General features: G+C 34.6%; 1 protein-coding gene across 1 annotated transcript; it reads left to right on the forward strand.

The window, feature by feature from the left end:
- Positions 1–6,500: 6,500 nt before the first annotated feature.
- On the forward strand, positions 6,501–11,494 carry LOC143223668 (uncharacterized). Its single transcript, XM_076451916.1, has 2 exons — positions 6,501–8,366; positions 11,177–11,494. Exons 1-2 carry the CDS (start codon positions 6,610–6,612, stop codon positions 11,181–11,183), a joined length of 1,764 nt encoding a protein of 587 aa, XP_076308031.1. The 5' UTR covers positions 6,501–6,609; the 3' UTR covers positions 11,184–11,494.
- Positions 11,495–17,997: the final 6,503 nt, after the last annotated feature.

The following is a 17,997-nucleotide window of genomic DNA, read 5'->3' on the forward strand; positions in this document are numbered from 1 at the left end:
GCTGTTCGAAACCGAATCAATTTTTCCCATAAGAAATACTGTAAATTAAATTAATCCGTTAGACACCTCCGAAAATTACGCATTATGAAGCATTTTAAGTAAAAATATTGCTTATTTATACCTGTATAATAATACTTACATGTCAACCACAAAAACTATAAACACAATAAAAAACAATAAATGACAGTTTAACTGCACTTTACCTGTGCTGAGGAGAACTGATGGCGTAAGTGAAAGGTGGTGATGAACGTGGAGAGTAGGAGGGTTATTATTGTTTGGAAGGGGAGTCACCTTCCATAAAAACGTCAGGTAGCTCTCCTTCTGAGGTTCTTTCTCTTTTATGTCTCTTTGCAACGCTACAGCCTGCTTGAGACTCACTAGACCTATTTCACACTAAAAACTTGTCTAATGAGGTTTGTTTCTGCCTAGCACCCTCCCCATGTCTCACCATCTCCTACTAGCCTTAAAGGCATCATTTGTATCAGCACTCGTTCCAGGAGTGTTTTTCAGAAGGTCAGCATGCAACTGCTTTGCTTTCTCACAAATGATGGTCTCAGAAATGCTAGCACCAGTTAACTGTTTTTTGTTTACCCAAATCAACAGCAGTTTTTCTACATCTTCCATTGTTTGTGATCTTTGTTTCGTAAGCACTGTAACTCCTTCTGCAACATCAGCTCCTTTGATGACCTCTTTATTTTTCAGTATGGTGCAGACTGTAGACTTCGCCATACCAAATTATATAGCAAGGTCAGACATGCGAACACCACTCTCATACTTCTCTGTGAGATTTTTTCACCTCTATTGTGGCTCTAACAACTTTTCTTTTTGGTTTGCTGCTTTCATTTTCCTTCTTTGACCCCATGGTGGCTTATTTAATCAGAATATTGAGAAAACAACAGAAAAAACAAAAAGGAAATCGAGAACGTTTACAGCAGATTTTAGCGAGGGTGTGGACTGAGCGACAGGTGAGGGTAAAATGTTTTAGGCAAGCTTGGCGTGAGCCGAAAATGGTCGAAGGGTCGTTCGGGTCATCAGTCGGGTTATTTCGGGTGTTCGGGCCACGACAGCTTGGTTTGGAAACCGAGTTTATGTTCGACAACCGAGACATTTTTTCTCAAACAATATGTTCGAAAACTGAATTGTTCGAGAAGGGAGTCGTTCGAGAACCTAGTTACCACTGTATTAGAGTCATGTAAAATGCTCGTTAGGTGTCGTCGAATCTTCCCAAATAACACAGAAATTGTTTTCCGGCAACCACTGTTTCTCAATATTTTTGTTCCTACTATGGGATTAAGCACATTCTATAATAAAAATTTTATTAGTACGGGACTCATTCGCTTAAGGGACTTTACTTACGAATTTGTCCCTCGTTGGCTTCTCTTGAAATCTATTATCTAGTTATGTCACGATGTATCTGATAAGTGTGATACCTGTTCAAGTCAGACAGTATTACAAAACGTTATATGATGCTATTCCAGAAGAATAGAAAGACTTGGTTGAAAGAGAGATTCCCCCAATTACAGGTACGACAAAAATTATTTTTGAGGTGTGTGGTTCAGATGGTTTGGTTAAATTTAATAATATGAATGGTTTCACTCACCATCTCAAGCTGTATCAATGGACAACCTTACTATTTCCAGCAGTAGTGTGACTCCAAGAAGAGAAATTACAAATACCAAACGTGTAAAAATCAATGTTATGGTCATCGAAGGTCATTAGGGTCGTATGTTAGACACTTATGATGTAAGTGAAACTGACACTGTTAACAATAGAAGTGGTTGATGTACCAAAGGAATCTCAAGTTTTTTAGGCTACATTCTTTACATACAGTCAACAGTAGAGTAGGTATTGTGGTAAAGACTTTGATGTAAATAAAGGTTTAATTGTTCCCTTAAAACAGTAAGACACGCATTACAACAAAATAACCAATCTTAATAAACTGGAAGAGATCACCACACCAAACGGCCGAAGCAATTATCGGATCACAAATATTGGCAAGAGAAGAGCTGTAAACATGTGCTCTTTATAGCGCATAGTTTGGTAGGAAAAATTAAAGTATTCGTATTAAAATGTTGTGGTGTAGTGCTGGTAGTCACTGAATGGTCTGATGTGAACTTAATACTGTAAGAGTACATGAAAGTATTTTTTGTTATCGAACTGTGCTTATGGATTTGGTGACAATAGCAACACCATTTGAAGAGCTTACAGGTTTAACCTAAGGTCATAACACCCTAACCTCTAGTTGTGTAGTCTCACGTGTTTATGGGCTTATTAGTCTTACATCGATTGTACGAAAGGTTTTGGGAAGTGTCATAAAAGTTCAGAATGCTATCAGATAGTCAACATGGTTTCACTCAGTGAAAATCTTGCCTTACAAATCATTTGACGTGTTTTGAAAATGTTACAGCATGAGAACAAAGGTGCAGATTTAGTGTATCTGGATTTTCAGAAAACATTTAACAAAGTGTCATCCGAAAAACTTCTAAAGAACGTTATCTTTTTAGAAGTCTGTTAAATAGACAATTAAATTAAAAATTATGTAATTATAAACTTACGTCATTTTGTGTTTGGTTTCTATTCTGTTGAATGATAAAAAGGAATATACACTAATATTAGGGGTAGGTAACGATCACAGTGCATCAGCCAATAAAATACATTTTTTTGGATATACTTATTGTTATTGACCAATCATACAAATCACAGCTAGTTCAGAGTGAAGGCTGGTTTATTAATTAATTTTATGTTACTACAGGAAATTTTATCTTGTTCATATACTGAATCAGCTTTACAGATAAGGTACTCTGGTATCTTAGAGCTGAAAATATGACAAAATATACATGTAGTGGAATTAAAATATTTGTAAAAATATTACATCTTATATAGAAAGTTTAATAGCTTATAAATTTTGTTTTAAAAATGACAGACATTTATAATTACTTTCTTAAAAACAAAATTGGGACGTTTTGTAAAATGTTAAGTTTTGTGAAACTGAAATAGTGTTTTCTTGGAACTGATATACAAATATATAAACACACAAACACGTGCACTTGTTAACATGCTATTTGGCAACCTTTATCTCTGGACATTAATGTTTGTATAGCAGTGGACATAGGAACAGTAGAACAAAATTTTATATAAAAAAATAAAACAGCAAGTTAAAATAATGAATTTTAAGTTCTGGAAAACTGATTTCAGTTTAAGAAAACTGTGAAATAAGTTCATAGAATTTCTTATATCCTGAGACTGGTTATTTCCAGTTAGTATATTAACATTTAGATACTTTTTATGCTATGGTAATTATAAGAACCCATGATAGAAATCAAAGGAGAATATGTTATATGTTAGTCACATTACATATGTCATCTCAGGTGTTGAGATGTCTCTTGTCAAACACTAGTAACAGTTAATATTTCAAAAGGTTTCTGATGTATTAAACAGTTATTGAGTTTTTTTCTTGTGTCTATCATCACAGTAAACAAAAAACAGTATATTAATATTAACTATCTTGTGGAAATGAAACACAAGCCACAACATCATACTTTAGACGAAACTTTGTATAAATCCAACCAACTATGAAAAAGAAACAAAAACTGAAGAGATAAATAAAACCAAATCACAAACCACAGAAGATATCTTGATGTATTCCCGTGTTTGTTTTATTAAGTTCTCTATATGTATTAACAGCTTCCTCTTTTAGTGAATAAAAATTAAAACTGTTAAGATATTTTTTGCTTCATCTATAATTTGCTTCATCTAAAAAAAATAGTTGTTATTCTATAGATTTTTAAAATACTACAGATGGCAGTAGCGCTTTGTTGCACAATGTTTTGGTGTTATTAAAGCAAAATAAACTATCTCCACTCTGCCCACCACGGGAATCAATATTTTTTAGGGTTGTAAGTTCTAATACGCTAATTCCTCTGTCATATCTGTACTGTCTAAGTATTAAACATTCAAATAATGTTTAACATACACTAGAACATGTAGAATAGCAGCCTCGTTATCCAGAAAACAAACAAACAAGCTTCTCTGTGGATTGTGATGGTAACCGCTACATTAATTTGTCATGTGGTTACAAAGCCATCAGTTTGTAAGGTATACATGACTTCACCTAATGCTTGTAAATGAGCTGTGTGTAAGTAACATGTATTAAAAGTCAGTTAGTTTAATTTGAATTTCGCATAAAGCCACACGAAGGCTGTCTGTGCTAGCCGTCCCTAATTCAGCAGTGTAAGACTAGAAGGAAGACAGCTAGTCATCACCACCCACCGCCAACACTTGGACTACTCTTTCACTAGCGAATAGTGGGATTGAACGTCATATTATAACACCCCCACTGCTAAATAGCGACTATGTTTGGTGTGACTGGAAATCGAACCTACAACTCACAGATTATGAATCGAGTGCCTTAACCACCTGGATGAGGTACAATCATATCACTAGAACATTTGCAAGACACTTGTTTCCTAGAAGGTAACTAGAAAAGTAAAACTAGTGCTAAAACCGCCACGTTATTTTGTATGCATCACATCAAAATTTGTAGTTACGAAATGTCTAGGAATTACAAAGGAAAAAATGTAAGTCGGTATTTGATATAACATTTGTTCTCAGTTTCAGTAGTGGAATTAGCAGCCTGAAACATTTACTCCAATCTCACCTAAGTAGATAATGTGATATACGTTATCTAACGCAAAACTAGTTTTTTTACCCCTTGCTTTATTTGTCTCGTTAACCTCCACCATTCTGAACCACTGGTTGAATTATCTCGTCAGATAAATTTTGATGTACCTCATAACACATCACTATTTTGATTCAGTGGCTCAACCAGTTCATCTTGAGTTATTCCACACTACTCGTTGTCATTCAGTCTCACTTGTTCAGTTATTATAGTATTGTTATATCCTTCCTTTTGCTTCGTTCTAGTTTATTTCTGCATAGCTTTCAACAACTACAATAACTTACGTGATGTGTGCTAGAATACTATATACATATGACACATAATCATGAGTGTAAAGATGAACCAACTGTATACTAGATACAATAACTTACGTGATGTGTGCTAGAATACTATATACATATGACACATAATCATGAGTGTAAAGATGAACCAACTGTATACTAGATACAATAACTTACGTGATGTGTGCTAGAATACTATATACATATGACACATAATCATGAGTGTAAAGATGAACCAACTGTATACTAGATACAATAAGTTACGTGATGTGTGCTAGAATACTATATACATATGACACATAATCATGAGTGTAAAGATGAACAAACTGTATACTAGATACAATAACTTACGTGATGTGTGCTAGAATACTATATACATATGACACATAATCATGAGTGTAAAGATGAACCAACTGTATACTAGATACAATAACTTACGTGATGTGTGCTAGAATACTATATACATATGACACATAATCATGAGTGTAAAGATGAACCAACTGTATACTAGACACAATAACTTACGTGATGTGTGCTAGAATACTATATACATATGACACATAATCATGAGTGTAAAGATGAACCAACTGTATACTAGACACAATAACTTACGTGATGTGTGCTAGAATACTATATACATATGACACATAATCATGAGTGTAAAGATGAACCAACTGTATACTAGACACAATAACTTACGTGATGTGTGCTAGAATACTATATACATATGATACATAATCATGAGTGTAAAGATGAACCAACTGTATACTAGACACAGTCAAAATTTCCTTTCTAAAATGAAAAAAAAAGTTACATAGGATAAATATGAATAAAAATTAAACCAAGTGAGTTTCCCTAAGTGCAGTCATATTTAGTTTGTTTGGTTTTATTCAGAAAGCTACATAAAGGGCTATCTGTGCTCTGCCCATTATGGGTGTCAAAACCAGGTTTCTAGCAGTGTAAGCTCGCATTGTGCCACTGAGGGGGAGTCATATTTAGATCCTTTCACTTATAGTTGGGCTTGGGAAAGTTGATTATTGAACATTAGTTTTTTTTCTGAGCTGTATATATCAATTTTATTAACTAATGTCAGCTAGTGTTTGGTTATCATATAGCATAGGAATATTTTTTTTATAGAAAAATCTATCGACGGTAGACTACTTTTTCTTTTCCTTACAAAAAACATTAACCATGTGTTAGTAGATCAATGTTGATGAAAATATACAAAATAAAAAAATAATTTTCATTTTGTTTGAGGTGTACATATCAGTACGAGAACTAATATCCCAACTTATCTAATATATATCCGTGGTAAAAATTAATCCTTCGATAATAGAAACGCTGTGATACGAATACCCAGTCAGAACTGTGCAGATTTCACACAATGTTTTTAGAAGTTACGAATTCTAATACTTTAACCAGGCAAAACTAGTTAGTTATATTACTTTAACATTTTCTCACAAGATGTGTTTCTTACATAGTCACGAGAAATGTTTCCTCGCTAGAGGGCAGTACTGCAACACACATACCAACCAGTTATATTTAACTCGAATAAATGTAAACGTATGCTTATTAATTTCTGTGAGTTGGATCTGCAGAATTGGTTTCCTTGATAATATACCATTCTTCGTTTTTTACTACAATTGAACAATGAACAACTCAAGCGACGCTGAGCTTATGAGAAACAATTCGTCAGGTAAAAAAGTGACAATACATCTTGTACTACCGTCCAGAGACTTACCAGCCCTGGAACAAGAAACTCTGACTTCATCTATCATTTTGGCTTTACTATTTTTTATTGCTATTTCTAGTAACTTGTCAATTATCATAACTTTTTTGTCAAGCTATAGTTTAAGAAGAATGACATTTAATTTTGTTATTTTAAATCTATCTTTGTGCTGTTTGGTCGAGTGTATATTTAACATGTTATTGGCTGTTTATTACGTAACTCGAACGGTGTGGACCTTGGGAATTACACTGTGTTCAGTGAATGCTTTTTTTACTTGTTTGTCTTCAATTGAGTTTAGTTTTGCTATATTTTTCATGTGCTTTCAGCGGTGGGCTGCATTATGGACACCTCTTTCATTCAAACGTGTACTCACTCGTAAGAAACAAACCGTTGCCATAGTTACACTGTGGGCCATTGGAGTGGCGCTGTCTTTACCTATCCTCGCAGGAGTAATCGAAGTCAAAGTTTTTCCAGGCCGTTACTCGTGCAGCATGGCGGATGACGAATGGTTAACATATTATTTGGTATTGACAATTTGTTGTTATGCAGTTCCCCTTTTTATTAGCTTGATTTGTCTCGTTTATTTAATAGTGCAGAATATTCAAGAAAATAGGATAGCAAAAAGACAAAGAAGGAATCAGTCTTACACAGATCTGTTTTTCCAACAATCCTTTCTCTGGAACGAATGGGTTAGCACTAAACTCATAAGTATCATTGTTGTCCTGTATCTCGTCTGTGAAATTCCGTTTATTTTTGTACAACAAAGAGGCCAACTGTGTAAGTGTTACAACAACACAGATCTTGTCTTATCTACCAACGTCACTAAACCTTTGGAAGTGGTAACATCCGACGTTGACATAACAGTAACTTGGTTTCGATATATTTTTCCCCTTCTCGTGCCCTTGGTCATATATTGGCAAAGGAAAGATTTTCGTCGCAAGTTTACGGCGATGTTTTGCTTTTGCAAAAAAGGGGCTGTTGGGGAAATTTCAGCCAGGCCAATCAAGAATAAAAAACTAAAAACTGAAGCATCTAATAAGGTTAAGAAAAATAAAGAGAAAGTTCGAGATCCCACAAACTTAGCCACTCCAGTTCTATATGCCACTCCAGAAGGGTTGCATCTTCGTCTACTGGACTTGACCTCAGAGACAAAGAAGAGAGTTAGGTTAGACCACACAATTGGGTCGAACTGGACTGTGGAACCTCATTTCATCAGCTATTTGTGTGACACTACCTGGGAAGATGAAGGTGTAGAAGATGCTATGGAAGATGAAATTGATTCCACCTCTCCACTGACCGAACGCCGGAGTTCTGGAAGCGATATATCATTGGACATGTTCGAGGACGCTGAAGAGCACCCGATCGCACCGAGAGACATCGCTATATTGTCCAGTATAGCGGACACTACAATATGCCACAAGAAACCCTGTAAAACAACAAAGTCGGTCAGATTTGCTGATACTATCACAATTTTCAGACCTTTCACCCCTAAGATGAAGGCAGTTGTAAAACAGCCTCACAGTCGAGTGTCCTGTAAAGTGATTGGTCAAGAATCATCTAATCTAAAACGCCGTGTTAACGTTAAAAAGAAGGTCGTTGCAACAGATGCGTCCACTCGCCGACACCAGACAGTGAAAAAAACAACTACTAAGATCCCCAAGGCTCCACCACCATGGAGGTAACTTGAAGGATATTATAATGTCTGTGTTGAAAATAGGATATCTTATTTTCTAAACATAAATACGCAATCGATAATATTATGTATATTGAATAATACATTGTTATATATTTCATAAAGATGTATTTTCACGGATTTTTTTTCATCTTCTACTTTCACTGTTTCGTTAAAGTATATAATTACAGACTTAACACAGAAAATATAAAACTCAACTTTTGAAGTTTTGCTGGAGAAAGGTTAGAAATGTACAGAACTGGCTCTGTAGTTAGAAAGTTGCACACATTGAACAGTGTGAAAGATAAAGCTACGCATTAAGAATATCCATAAGGTTGGTGTAGGTAGGTGTATTATACATATCACTACAAAATGTGTTATGTTATTTACATTTTTAAAGAGCCTCGGATGAAATATAAGTTGATTCAATTCAAAAAATAAAAGTAATCAAACGTAATTAAAGCTATCCACTATAATATAGTGGCCCAAAGGATCATCAGTCCCTTAGCACTGAGTCTGATGTTTATAATGGTTCAAGTGCGACGAATAAGACTGTGCACGTGCTTATATTTTGACCTATATCACTTATAAAGGTCTGCAACGTTTACTCAAGGACATTTGTAACTAGACAAAACACTGTTGTGTATATTGTATCTATAATAGCAGTAAAAATATATTATTTCTAGTAAATTTCCAATTGTTTACAATATCAGTAACAGTTAGATACTAATTAAGAATAGACTGTTCCTGGAAACTTCCTTCCAGTTCTTTACAATGTCATTAACAGTTAGATACTGAACAAGTACGTTGTTTCTGGTAACTCATCATTGGTTTACATTGTCAGTAAGAATTATATACTTAATAAGAGTGTACTACTTCTGATATTCATTGACCTGACGCTGTTCAGACTCTAATATGTGACATTTGAAGTTCGTTTACTTCACGATTTAAACTCTGTGAGTCACTGTTTCAATTGATGTTAGGCCAGTGTCTATCCTCAGCTAAAATGCATTGTTAATTTAACTTATATATACTTATCCAACTCATTGAAAATCGGCGTGGTTAACTTGATCTCTCTACTGTTAGTTACTGCTTTCAACAATGTCTAATAAGTTCCGTAAAGAAACAATTAATTTATGCCGATAAACCCTTAAGTGAGAAGGTTCATGTTTGTTATCTGTTTAGGTATATATCCTAAAGTGTCATACCTAAAATAACAAGTATAAGTGAAGTTACCCCATAAGAGAGAGAGAAAAGCATTGACATATGTTTTTCCGAAGTAGTTATGATATTGGTAAATATAGTTGAAGACCCATTACTGATGACAATGGAAAATATTATCAACAGTTAAGGTTGTCCTACGTCATGACATCTTCCAAAATTTATAAATGACATTTTCATTTCAAACTTTGGGTGAACTCTACTAAACAACTTCAAATGTTTAACTATAACTTGAATAAGAAAACAAACAAAAAACGGTAATATATTTCTTTGCTCGTCTTCAATTAATATTACTTCTGATCAAAGCAAGCATTTACACAAATCACATCTAAACATATGCAGTACTAGACGTAATTATACATAATGTTCAAACTACGTTACTTATAGTGATTAGAATACATTGTTTTCAGTTGGGTACCCTAACCATCAATGATATTTTCGGCCTTAAACACAATAATAACTCACGATGCTAAGTTACACTCTCCCCCCTTCCAAAAAAAAAATCGTATACTTATCTACCAAGTTATCTATCTTTTCTTCTTCTTTTTTTTTTTAATGCACTCCATGAGAATAACATGAAACTAAGCCTAGTTTGTGTTAGTTGCGTTATGAGGCGCTTTCTCAGCGCCGTTTATGAAGAAGTATTTCAGATGAATATACTTAGGTGTTTTTATTACTATTTTGTATTTATTGTGTTGCCAAATAGAATTAGAATGTATATCTGGTTTGCATACTTCTTGGGCACTTGTATAAAAACATATAATTAAAAACCTTTTTTTTTTTGCTTTGCACAATAAAAACTCGTTTTATTATAGACTAATCTATATTGTAAACTAAAAGAGGATGTTGTTTTTAGTTGTATTTATTTATTTGTATGTCTCTTTTATTTCATAGTTTTGTTCTTGCCAAATTCATGTGCTAATGAATCTTATTTGCCAAATGTGGACTTCTGTCACAAAATACATGCCAGAAACGTCTCGAAATCAAATATAAAGCTCAGAAATGTCTAGAATTAACTCAGTTCAACTTGTTCAACACATCATTTTAAATGTAGACCGTTTGCCAAACATAGCTTTGTATGTTTCATTGGGAGACTAGAACTTTTATAAACAAAATCTTATTTTCCTATAAGTTTGTATTCGTATAAACAAATAATGTGAACTATATATTTTTGTGAATATTCTTCCGCCATGTGTCACAAACTATATTTTTATGTAAATATTCTTTCGCTATATTTCATAACAAAAACTGTAATATTCTTGATAAAGTGGTGAAATACATACACACTGAATATGTTGCTGTCTGCGATGTTTTCTTCAAGGATTCTATTAGCAATACTTTTTACCCAAAACTTCAATTTCTGACCTTTGACCTTGAATAACTAAGATTTTGGATACCTCATTTTTTTTTATAAATATCTAATATGTTGAGGATACTGAGTTGTGTTTGCATATTCATCACTATTCTTTACATAAAACTCAAAACAAACGGTTTTAAGAAAAAACTTTCAAAGTCTCTTCTGTTCAGTACTTGAAAAAATAGTTTAAGTTAAGGCTTAAAATTAAGGTTACTTTATCTATCTGGTTTTCTTTCAGGTCCTGAATTCACACTGTAGTATACCCTGAAACTCTAACCGTGTACTGTATTTTAGAGTTACTAACTTACATACTGGATGTATTTATTTACGTGGTCAAGCATCTGTCTTTTAAACATGTATTCATTTTCAATGTCATCATAAAGTCAAAGAAACTTATAAGTTTCATATAGAATATCAATCAGTTATTCAAATATTTCTTTATACTACAACCATATAGGTGTGTCTATATTTGACGTTGTGATTATAAAAATTATGCCAACAGATTGTTGTTTAACTTGTGAAAATTACATAGATACATAAGTTTGTAGAGATTTAATACTGTGTGAATAAAGTATTGATAAAAGCAGCTGCCATCAAGCCTGTTTATAACTTGATACACTACAAGCACCTTCCTTCGAGTATCATCATCATAATACTATAATCGAACTTTTGATTATATGATACTGGAAAAACGTTTTTATCACGCAATGTGTAACTCCCAACTTCACGAATTTTTTATCCTGTATGCATGCAAATTTGCAGTATGGGTCACGGAGAACTTTATTTTTATCCATTCTCAGGATGTATATATGACGTCATGAATACGTCACACGCGGATCTAATGCACTGGCGCTACAGGTAATCATCGGCTAGTGTTAATAATAAACAATTAAATCTTTCTATGATACAATTTGATATACTATACTACAATCATCTGCTCTTGAAATAACTTAATAATGACCAAGTAAATCTGTTTATATCCTGCTACATTACACTGCATCTTTCCTCAGAGTATCTTAATAATAACCAGCCAAGTTTCTCTTGACATGCTTCATTACAGGTATCGTCCCTTCGATTATCTTAACAATAACCAACTAAGCATGCTTATAACTTAATACATTACACTACAGCCATCGTTCTTTGGACTATCTTAATATCAAAAAACATATTTCTCCATGAGTTGACGCACTATGGTATAGACACATTACTTTGAAGTAACTTAACAATAACCAATCAAGTCTGTTTATAACTTGATACACTATTCTACAAGCACCTTACCTTGGAGTGTTTGAATAATAGCCAACCAGTTTATAACTTTATACAGTATAGTACAGAGATCTTTTCTGGTTTGTTGTTTTTGAGTTATCTAATTGGTCCTAAAACATAGATAGGTGCTTTGAGTTGTCTACTGGATCCTAGAAACAAAGGAAAGTGTTGTGAGTTATTTAATTGGTTCCAAAAATATAGGTATATGTTATGAGTTCCCTATTTTATTCTTCAAACACGGATAGGTGTTTTGAGATTACTTCTTAGTCCTCCCTGTAAGAGTAGGTGTTTGAGTTGTCTAAATGGTCCTGGAAACACAGGTAGGTGTTGTGATTTTATACTTGGTTCTGAAAACACGGATAGATTTTGTGAGTTGTCTGTTTGGTTCTCGAAACATAGATAGATGTTATGAGATCTCTACTTGGATCTGGAAACACAGGTAGGTGTTGTGAGTTGTCTACATAGCCCTGTAAATAAAGGTAGGTGTTGCTATTTTATACTTAGTTCTGGAAATACGGGCAGGAGTTGAATGTGGTTTACTCTGTCCTAAAAACGAAGGTAAGTGTTGTGATTTGTTTATTTAGTCATAGAAACACCGAAACGTCTTGTAGTTTGTCTATTTGGGCCTAGAAACATTGATAGGTGTTGTCGTTTGCTTATTTAATCCTGTAAACTCGGAAATATGTTAATTACTTGATTTTCGAAATAAGAGTAGATGTTGTAAGTTGTCTTCTTTATGAAACACGGGTATATGTTCTTGTTTGTCTAAATGATTCTTAAAACGCGGGTAAACGTTGTGAGTTATATATTTATTTATGGAAACACTAGTAGGTGTTGTGAGTTGTCCACTTGTTTCTTGAAACACAGGTAGGTGTTATGAGTTTTCTTCTTGGTTCTTGAAACACGGGTAGATGTTGTGAGTTGTCTTCTTGGTTCTTGAAACACAAGTAGTTATTGTAAGCCGTCTACCTGTTTCTAGAAACACAGGTATATGTTGTGAGTTGTCGTCTTGGTTCTTGAAACACAGGTAGGCCCGGCATGGCCAGGTGGCTTAAGGCATTCGACTCGTAATCTGAGGGTCGCGGGTTTGAATCTCCGTCGCACCAAACATACTCACCCTTTCAGCCGTGGGGGCGTTATAATGTGACAGTCAATCCCACTATACGTTGGTAAAAGAGTAGCCCAAGAGTTGGCGGTGGGTGGTAATGACTAGCTGCCTTCCCTCTAGTCTTACACTACTAAATTAGGGACGGCAAGCACAGATAGCGCTCGTGTAGCTTTGTGCGAAAATTCAAAACAAACAAACAATGTTTGTTATTTTTATCTTTGTTTTGATAAATTTTACACAAAGCTACTCGAAGATTAGCATTAGCTGTTCGTAATTTTGGAGTGATGGACTAGAAATAAAACAGCTAGTCAATGCTATCCACTGACAAAGTAGTGAGATACTTTTCTCCAGTTAAGATTTGGAGGAACTGTCATATTATAACACACCCACAGTTGAAAATACAAGCAAATTTGGCAACAAAACTTTTATCCATTATCCACAAATTGCTAGCCAAGCATTGTAATAACCACACTGCTTAGGACACATCACATTAATATGATGAAGAAACTTGGAAAATACCTTCTAAAATAATATAAGAAAAATTGTGAGTAGAGCATACATGATGGTGGGACAGTTTTATACGTCACATGCGCGTATACGGTAAATATTTATGTTGACAATTATGTTATAAATTTTATATCCCAAGAAAGAACAGTGGTACAATGTAAGCAAACGGCGAGGGCCATAATATACGTTTTATACCTAAATAAAACACAATAGTAACAATATATCGGTAATTCTCGATTTACGCGAATTCATTTTACGCGTTTTTGGACTCACTCGATCGATGGAATAACACCATTTCTCGATTTACACGCTTGCGAATTCGGATAAACGCGTTTTTCGAGCGATTTGTGTGTTGTAACGGTACAAATACTGTAGAAGCATTTACTCACCGCGTGCTTCAAGGTTTAGCCGATGCACACGCTTTATTACGATAACAACCGCGATAACGTGACGCACGCCAGTTGAAGTGCGTTACAATGACAATAACAATACGGTTATTCGCGAGGTTCGTTTGATGATACAACGAAGTCATTAAGGTCAATTTATCATACATACTTCACACTGAAGCTGATGCTCTCTGTAGATATATAATTTTGACAACGTGAGCATAGACGGCACTCCTGCAGTCTATTGAGGTTTGACTAATCGCGTTCCCACTGGGGTTGTACGAATTGTGTATACTCTATGGGAAATACTATGATTTACGCGATTTTAACTTAAGCGACCAATTCCTGGAACGTAAGTATCGCATAAATCGAGGAGTACTTGTATGTTAATTGTGAGAACTATATTATAACGCTTTACTTTAGTGGTGAATAAAAGTAAGCCTCATCTGACATTTATTTTATTGACTTCACAAGATGATCTGTGTGTTTTTAGAGTTTACTGAACATCGATGATTAACGAAGGCACGTGCTATATCCGATATTAAAAATCACTTTCGTTTAGCGTCATCGTCACGCATCAAAAACTGAAACAGAAGACAAACTAGAACCGTTCCTTCCATTCCATATCCATCTAAAACTCGTTTTGGAAGCATTCGAGTTACTCTTAAATGTCATCAAAACTGCTTTAGTCAGTTTTTCACATCTTAATTATGGCGCCAAGACTCTAAAAAGAGACAGTTTTATACATAAAGATATCCTTTAAATGTGTGGACAACACTACTGGTGACAACCGTATTTTATAGCATTCTTAGAAAATCGTGTACACTGCATACATGTAATCGATTAGAATCGTGTTTTTACATTGTAAAAAATAACGTGTAATGGGTTAGAATCGTATTTTTTACATTGTTAGAAATAACGTGCCAATAGTAAGAACTGTTTCTTACACACTGAGAAAACGTGGATACGACATACGTAACTAGTAAAGCCCGTATTTCAAAATCTTAGAGAAATATAGACGTAACATATATTACTGGCAAGGATAGTATTTTACAGATGTGTGATAACACTACCTACGACCGATGGTCACTTCAAGGTTCCCAACTGCAACGCATATAATTTACATATCTTTGGTAATAATGAACCACGGATAATAATGCCACGCTCGTATTTATACAGAAAGTTCCACTCTTATTATATGAGCTTTAAAAACCATCGAACAAGCAGATAATAATGTAGTTGAAACGTTTCTGAAAGCTAACGCACGTAGAAACGCCCACAGGAAGTTATAAAACCGACCTCGCTATCTTTATGATGACGGAAAAGCCAATATCTACCTAATGATTCTACCGACATGTCGATTAGGTGCTGTCCTGTCTAGAACAGATGTGGGTGATCAATACAAGCTCGTGAGATTCTTCGTCTTCACTTTGAAAGAGCTCCGGCATGACCAGATGGCGCTCGACTCGTAATCTGGGAGTCGCGGAATTCGAATCCCCGTCACACCAGAAATACTCGCCCTTTGAGCTGTGGGGGTGTTATAACGTGAAGGTTTATTCTTTAATAAACGAGAAGCTGAAGAGTTGATGATGATGACTAGCTGCCTTCCCTCTAGTGTTTCACTTTAAAAGTCACTTTCTGTATACAAACTGTCCAATACGACAGTGTAAAATTATTTTCGAGATTCAAAGTTCTGAAAAGAGAACAAAATTTTACAGATAAACCTAATAGGTGAAATTTCCTTTTTTGTTTATTTACGCTGACTCTCATTATTGAATTAACTTCACTGAGAGAATCTAGTCAGCTATAAACATGAGATGTTAGAGAGTTACTGAATCATTCTTGATCATGATAAACCCACTTCAAATTAAAATGTATCTTAGAATGGCTGGTATGGATATTAACACTTTTATTAATGAGCATAGAACAATGTTTTGACCTTCCTAGGTCATCTTCAGAAGACCTAAGGTTGAAACATTGTTCTCTGCTTATCAATAAAAGTATTAATACCCATACCAGCCATTCTGAGCTATTGCATCAGTTTATCATCATATTCCCCCTACTGGTAATAAGAGGCTCTGATACAGTCCCCATATCTTCTAATCTGCTGTACTTCTCTGATCTTCATTGGTGGCAAATGTGCTGACATGCATAGCATTGATGTCCTTTAGGATTTACATTACAACTTGCTACTGAACAATCTATGACTTCTATAGCTTCTTGGTCAAGACAGGTCATCACAATCCTTGCTGTATTACTGTGGAACATTATCAACTGTTTGGAAAAAGTCTAACATAACTGAAAACAATGTCGCCTTGTTTAGTCACCATCAAGTAAACCCTTCCTCTGAAATTACAATACTGATGTCAAGGCATAACAAACAGGGCTCAATGATTTGTATTGTATACATTCTATAATACACAGGGTCCAAATCTATATTTTACATTGTCCATTACATAGCAAATAAATTGTATTGTATATTGTCCATAACACACAAGGCCCAGTACATTGTATTGTATGTTGTCAATAACACATAGGGCCCAATAATTTGTACTGTCTGCTATCTATGTCCATAACACATAAGGTCCACTCCTAACATGCATAACTCAACATTTGGTATTGTCTGCTTTCTGTGTACATACCACAAAAGGCCCAACAACTTGTTCTGTCTGTTGTCCATGTCCATGACAAAGAACGCCAATTCTTGATGACAAGAAACCCACTCAAAATAAAAATGTATCTCAGAATGGCTGGTATGGGTATTAACACTTTTACTCATAAGCAGAGAACAAAGTTTCGATCTTCCTAGATCATCTTCAGGTTAACAAAGAGAGTTTCCAACTGACTGTCACTGGGCACGTCTTAGAGAGGAGAGTATGAACAAGTACCTGATTGTAGGGGTGTTGCAGATGGATTTTAGGTAATTAATTAGTACAGGTATAAAAGTGTTCCTTTATGTTGGTTTAATTACGGTTTTAGTTGTTGTATAAATAGGGCTTCTCTGATTTTGCGTTTCTTTATATTTATTTCCCTACTTAGTATCTGGGTGTTTTCTATGGTTATATTGTGTTTATTCAAGTTGCAGTATTCAAAAACCTGTGAAGGTGTTGTTTTTTTTGTTCTTTGAATCTAGTTTCCATTTTTCTGCTTATCAACAGAAGTGTTGATACCCATACCAACTGTTTTGAGAAACAGAGCCAACGATTTGTATTACATGTGTTCATAATATGCAGGGCCCAAAAATTTGTATCATAGGTTGTATGTGTCTATAATGCACACAGGTACATTCTCCTGGCAAATGAAACTTTCCACAAGGAAAGCAAAACAAGTTCACTTGGTTTTAAGGGACTCATTCTTAACAGAAAAATAGTATCTGATAGCTCCAAATGACAATAAATGACAGCTATATTAGGATAAATAAGCACCATGTTTCTCAAATGGATATACCTTGATGATACAAAATTCATGTATATCATGATATATAACTACTATGTACCCCAACTAAATACACTATGATGACTAGTTAAATACATTATCCTTAATATGCACAACATTTCTCAACTTGATGCACCATGATATCACATTCCACAAACACATTATGATAGACAAGTATCATGTTTTTTTACAGAAAGTAGCATGATAACACATTATTCATTTACATCATTGTGGATAAGTACTACATTTAAGGACTAGATATACCCTAATGATCAACATTGTGACTGATCAACACCATCCTTTTCGACTGGATCTAAGGTGATGACACTCTACACACGTTATCAAGTAACCTCCATT

Source organism: Tachypleus tridentatus, chromosome 8 (genome assembly GCF_004210375.1).
Source record: "Tachypleus tridentatus isolate NWPU-2018 chromosome 8, ASM421037v1, whole genome shotgun sequence".
Taxonomy (NCBI): domain Eukaryota; kingdom Metazoa; phylum Arthropoda; class Merostomata; order Xiphosura; family Limulidae; genus Tachypleus; species Tachypleus tridentatus.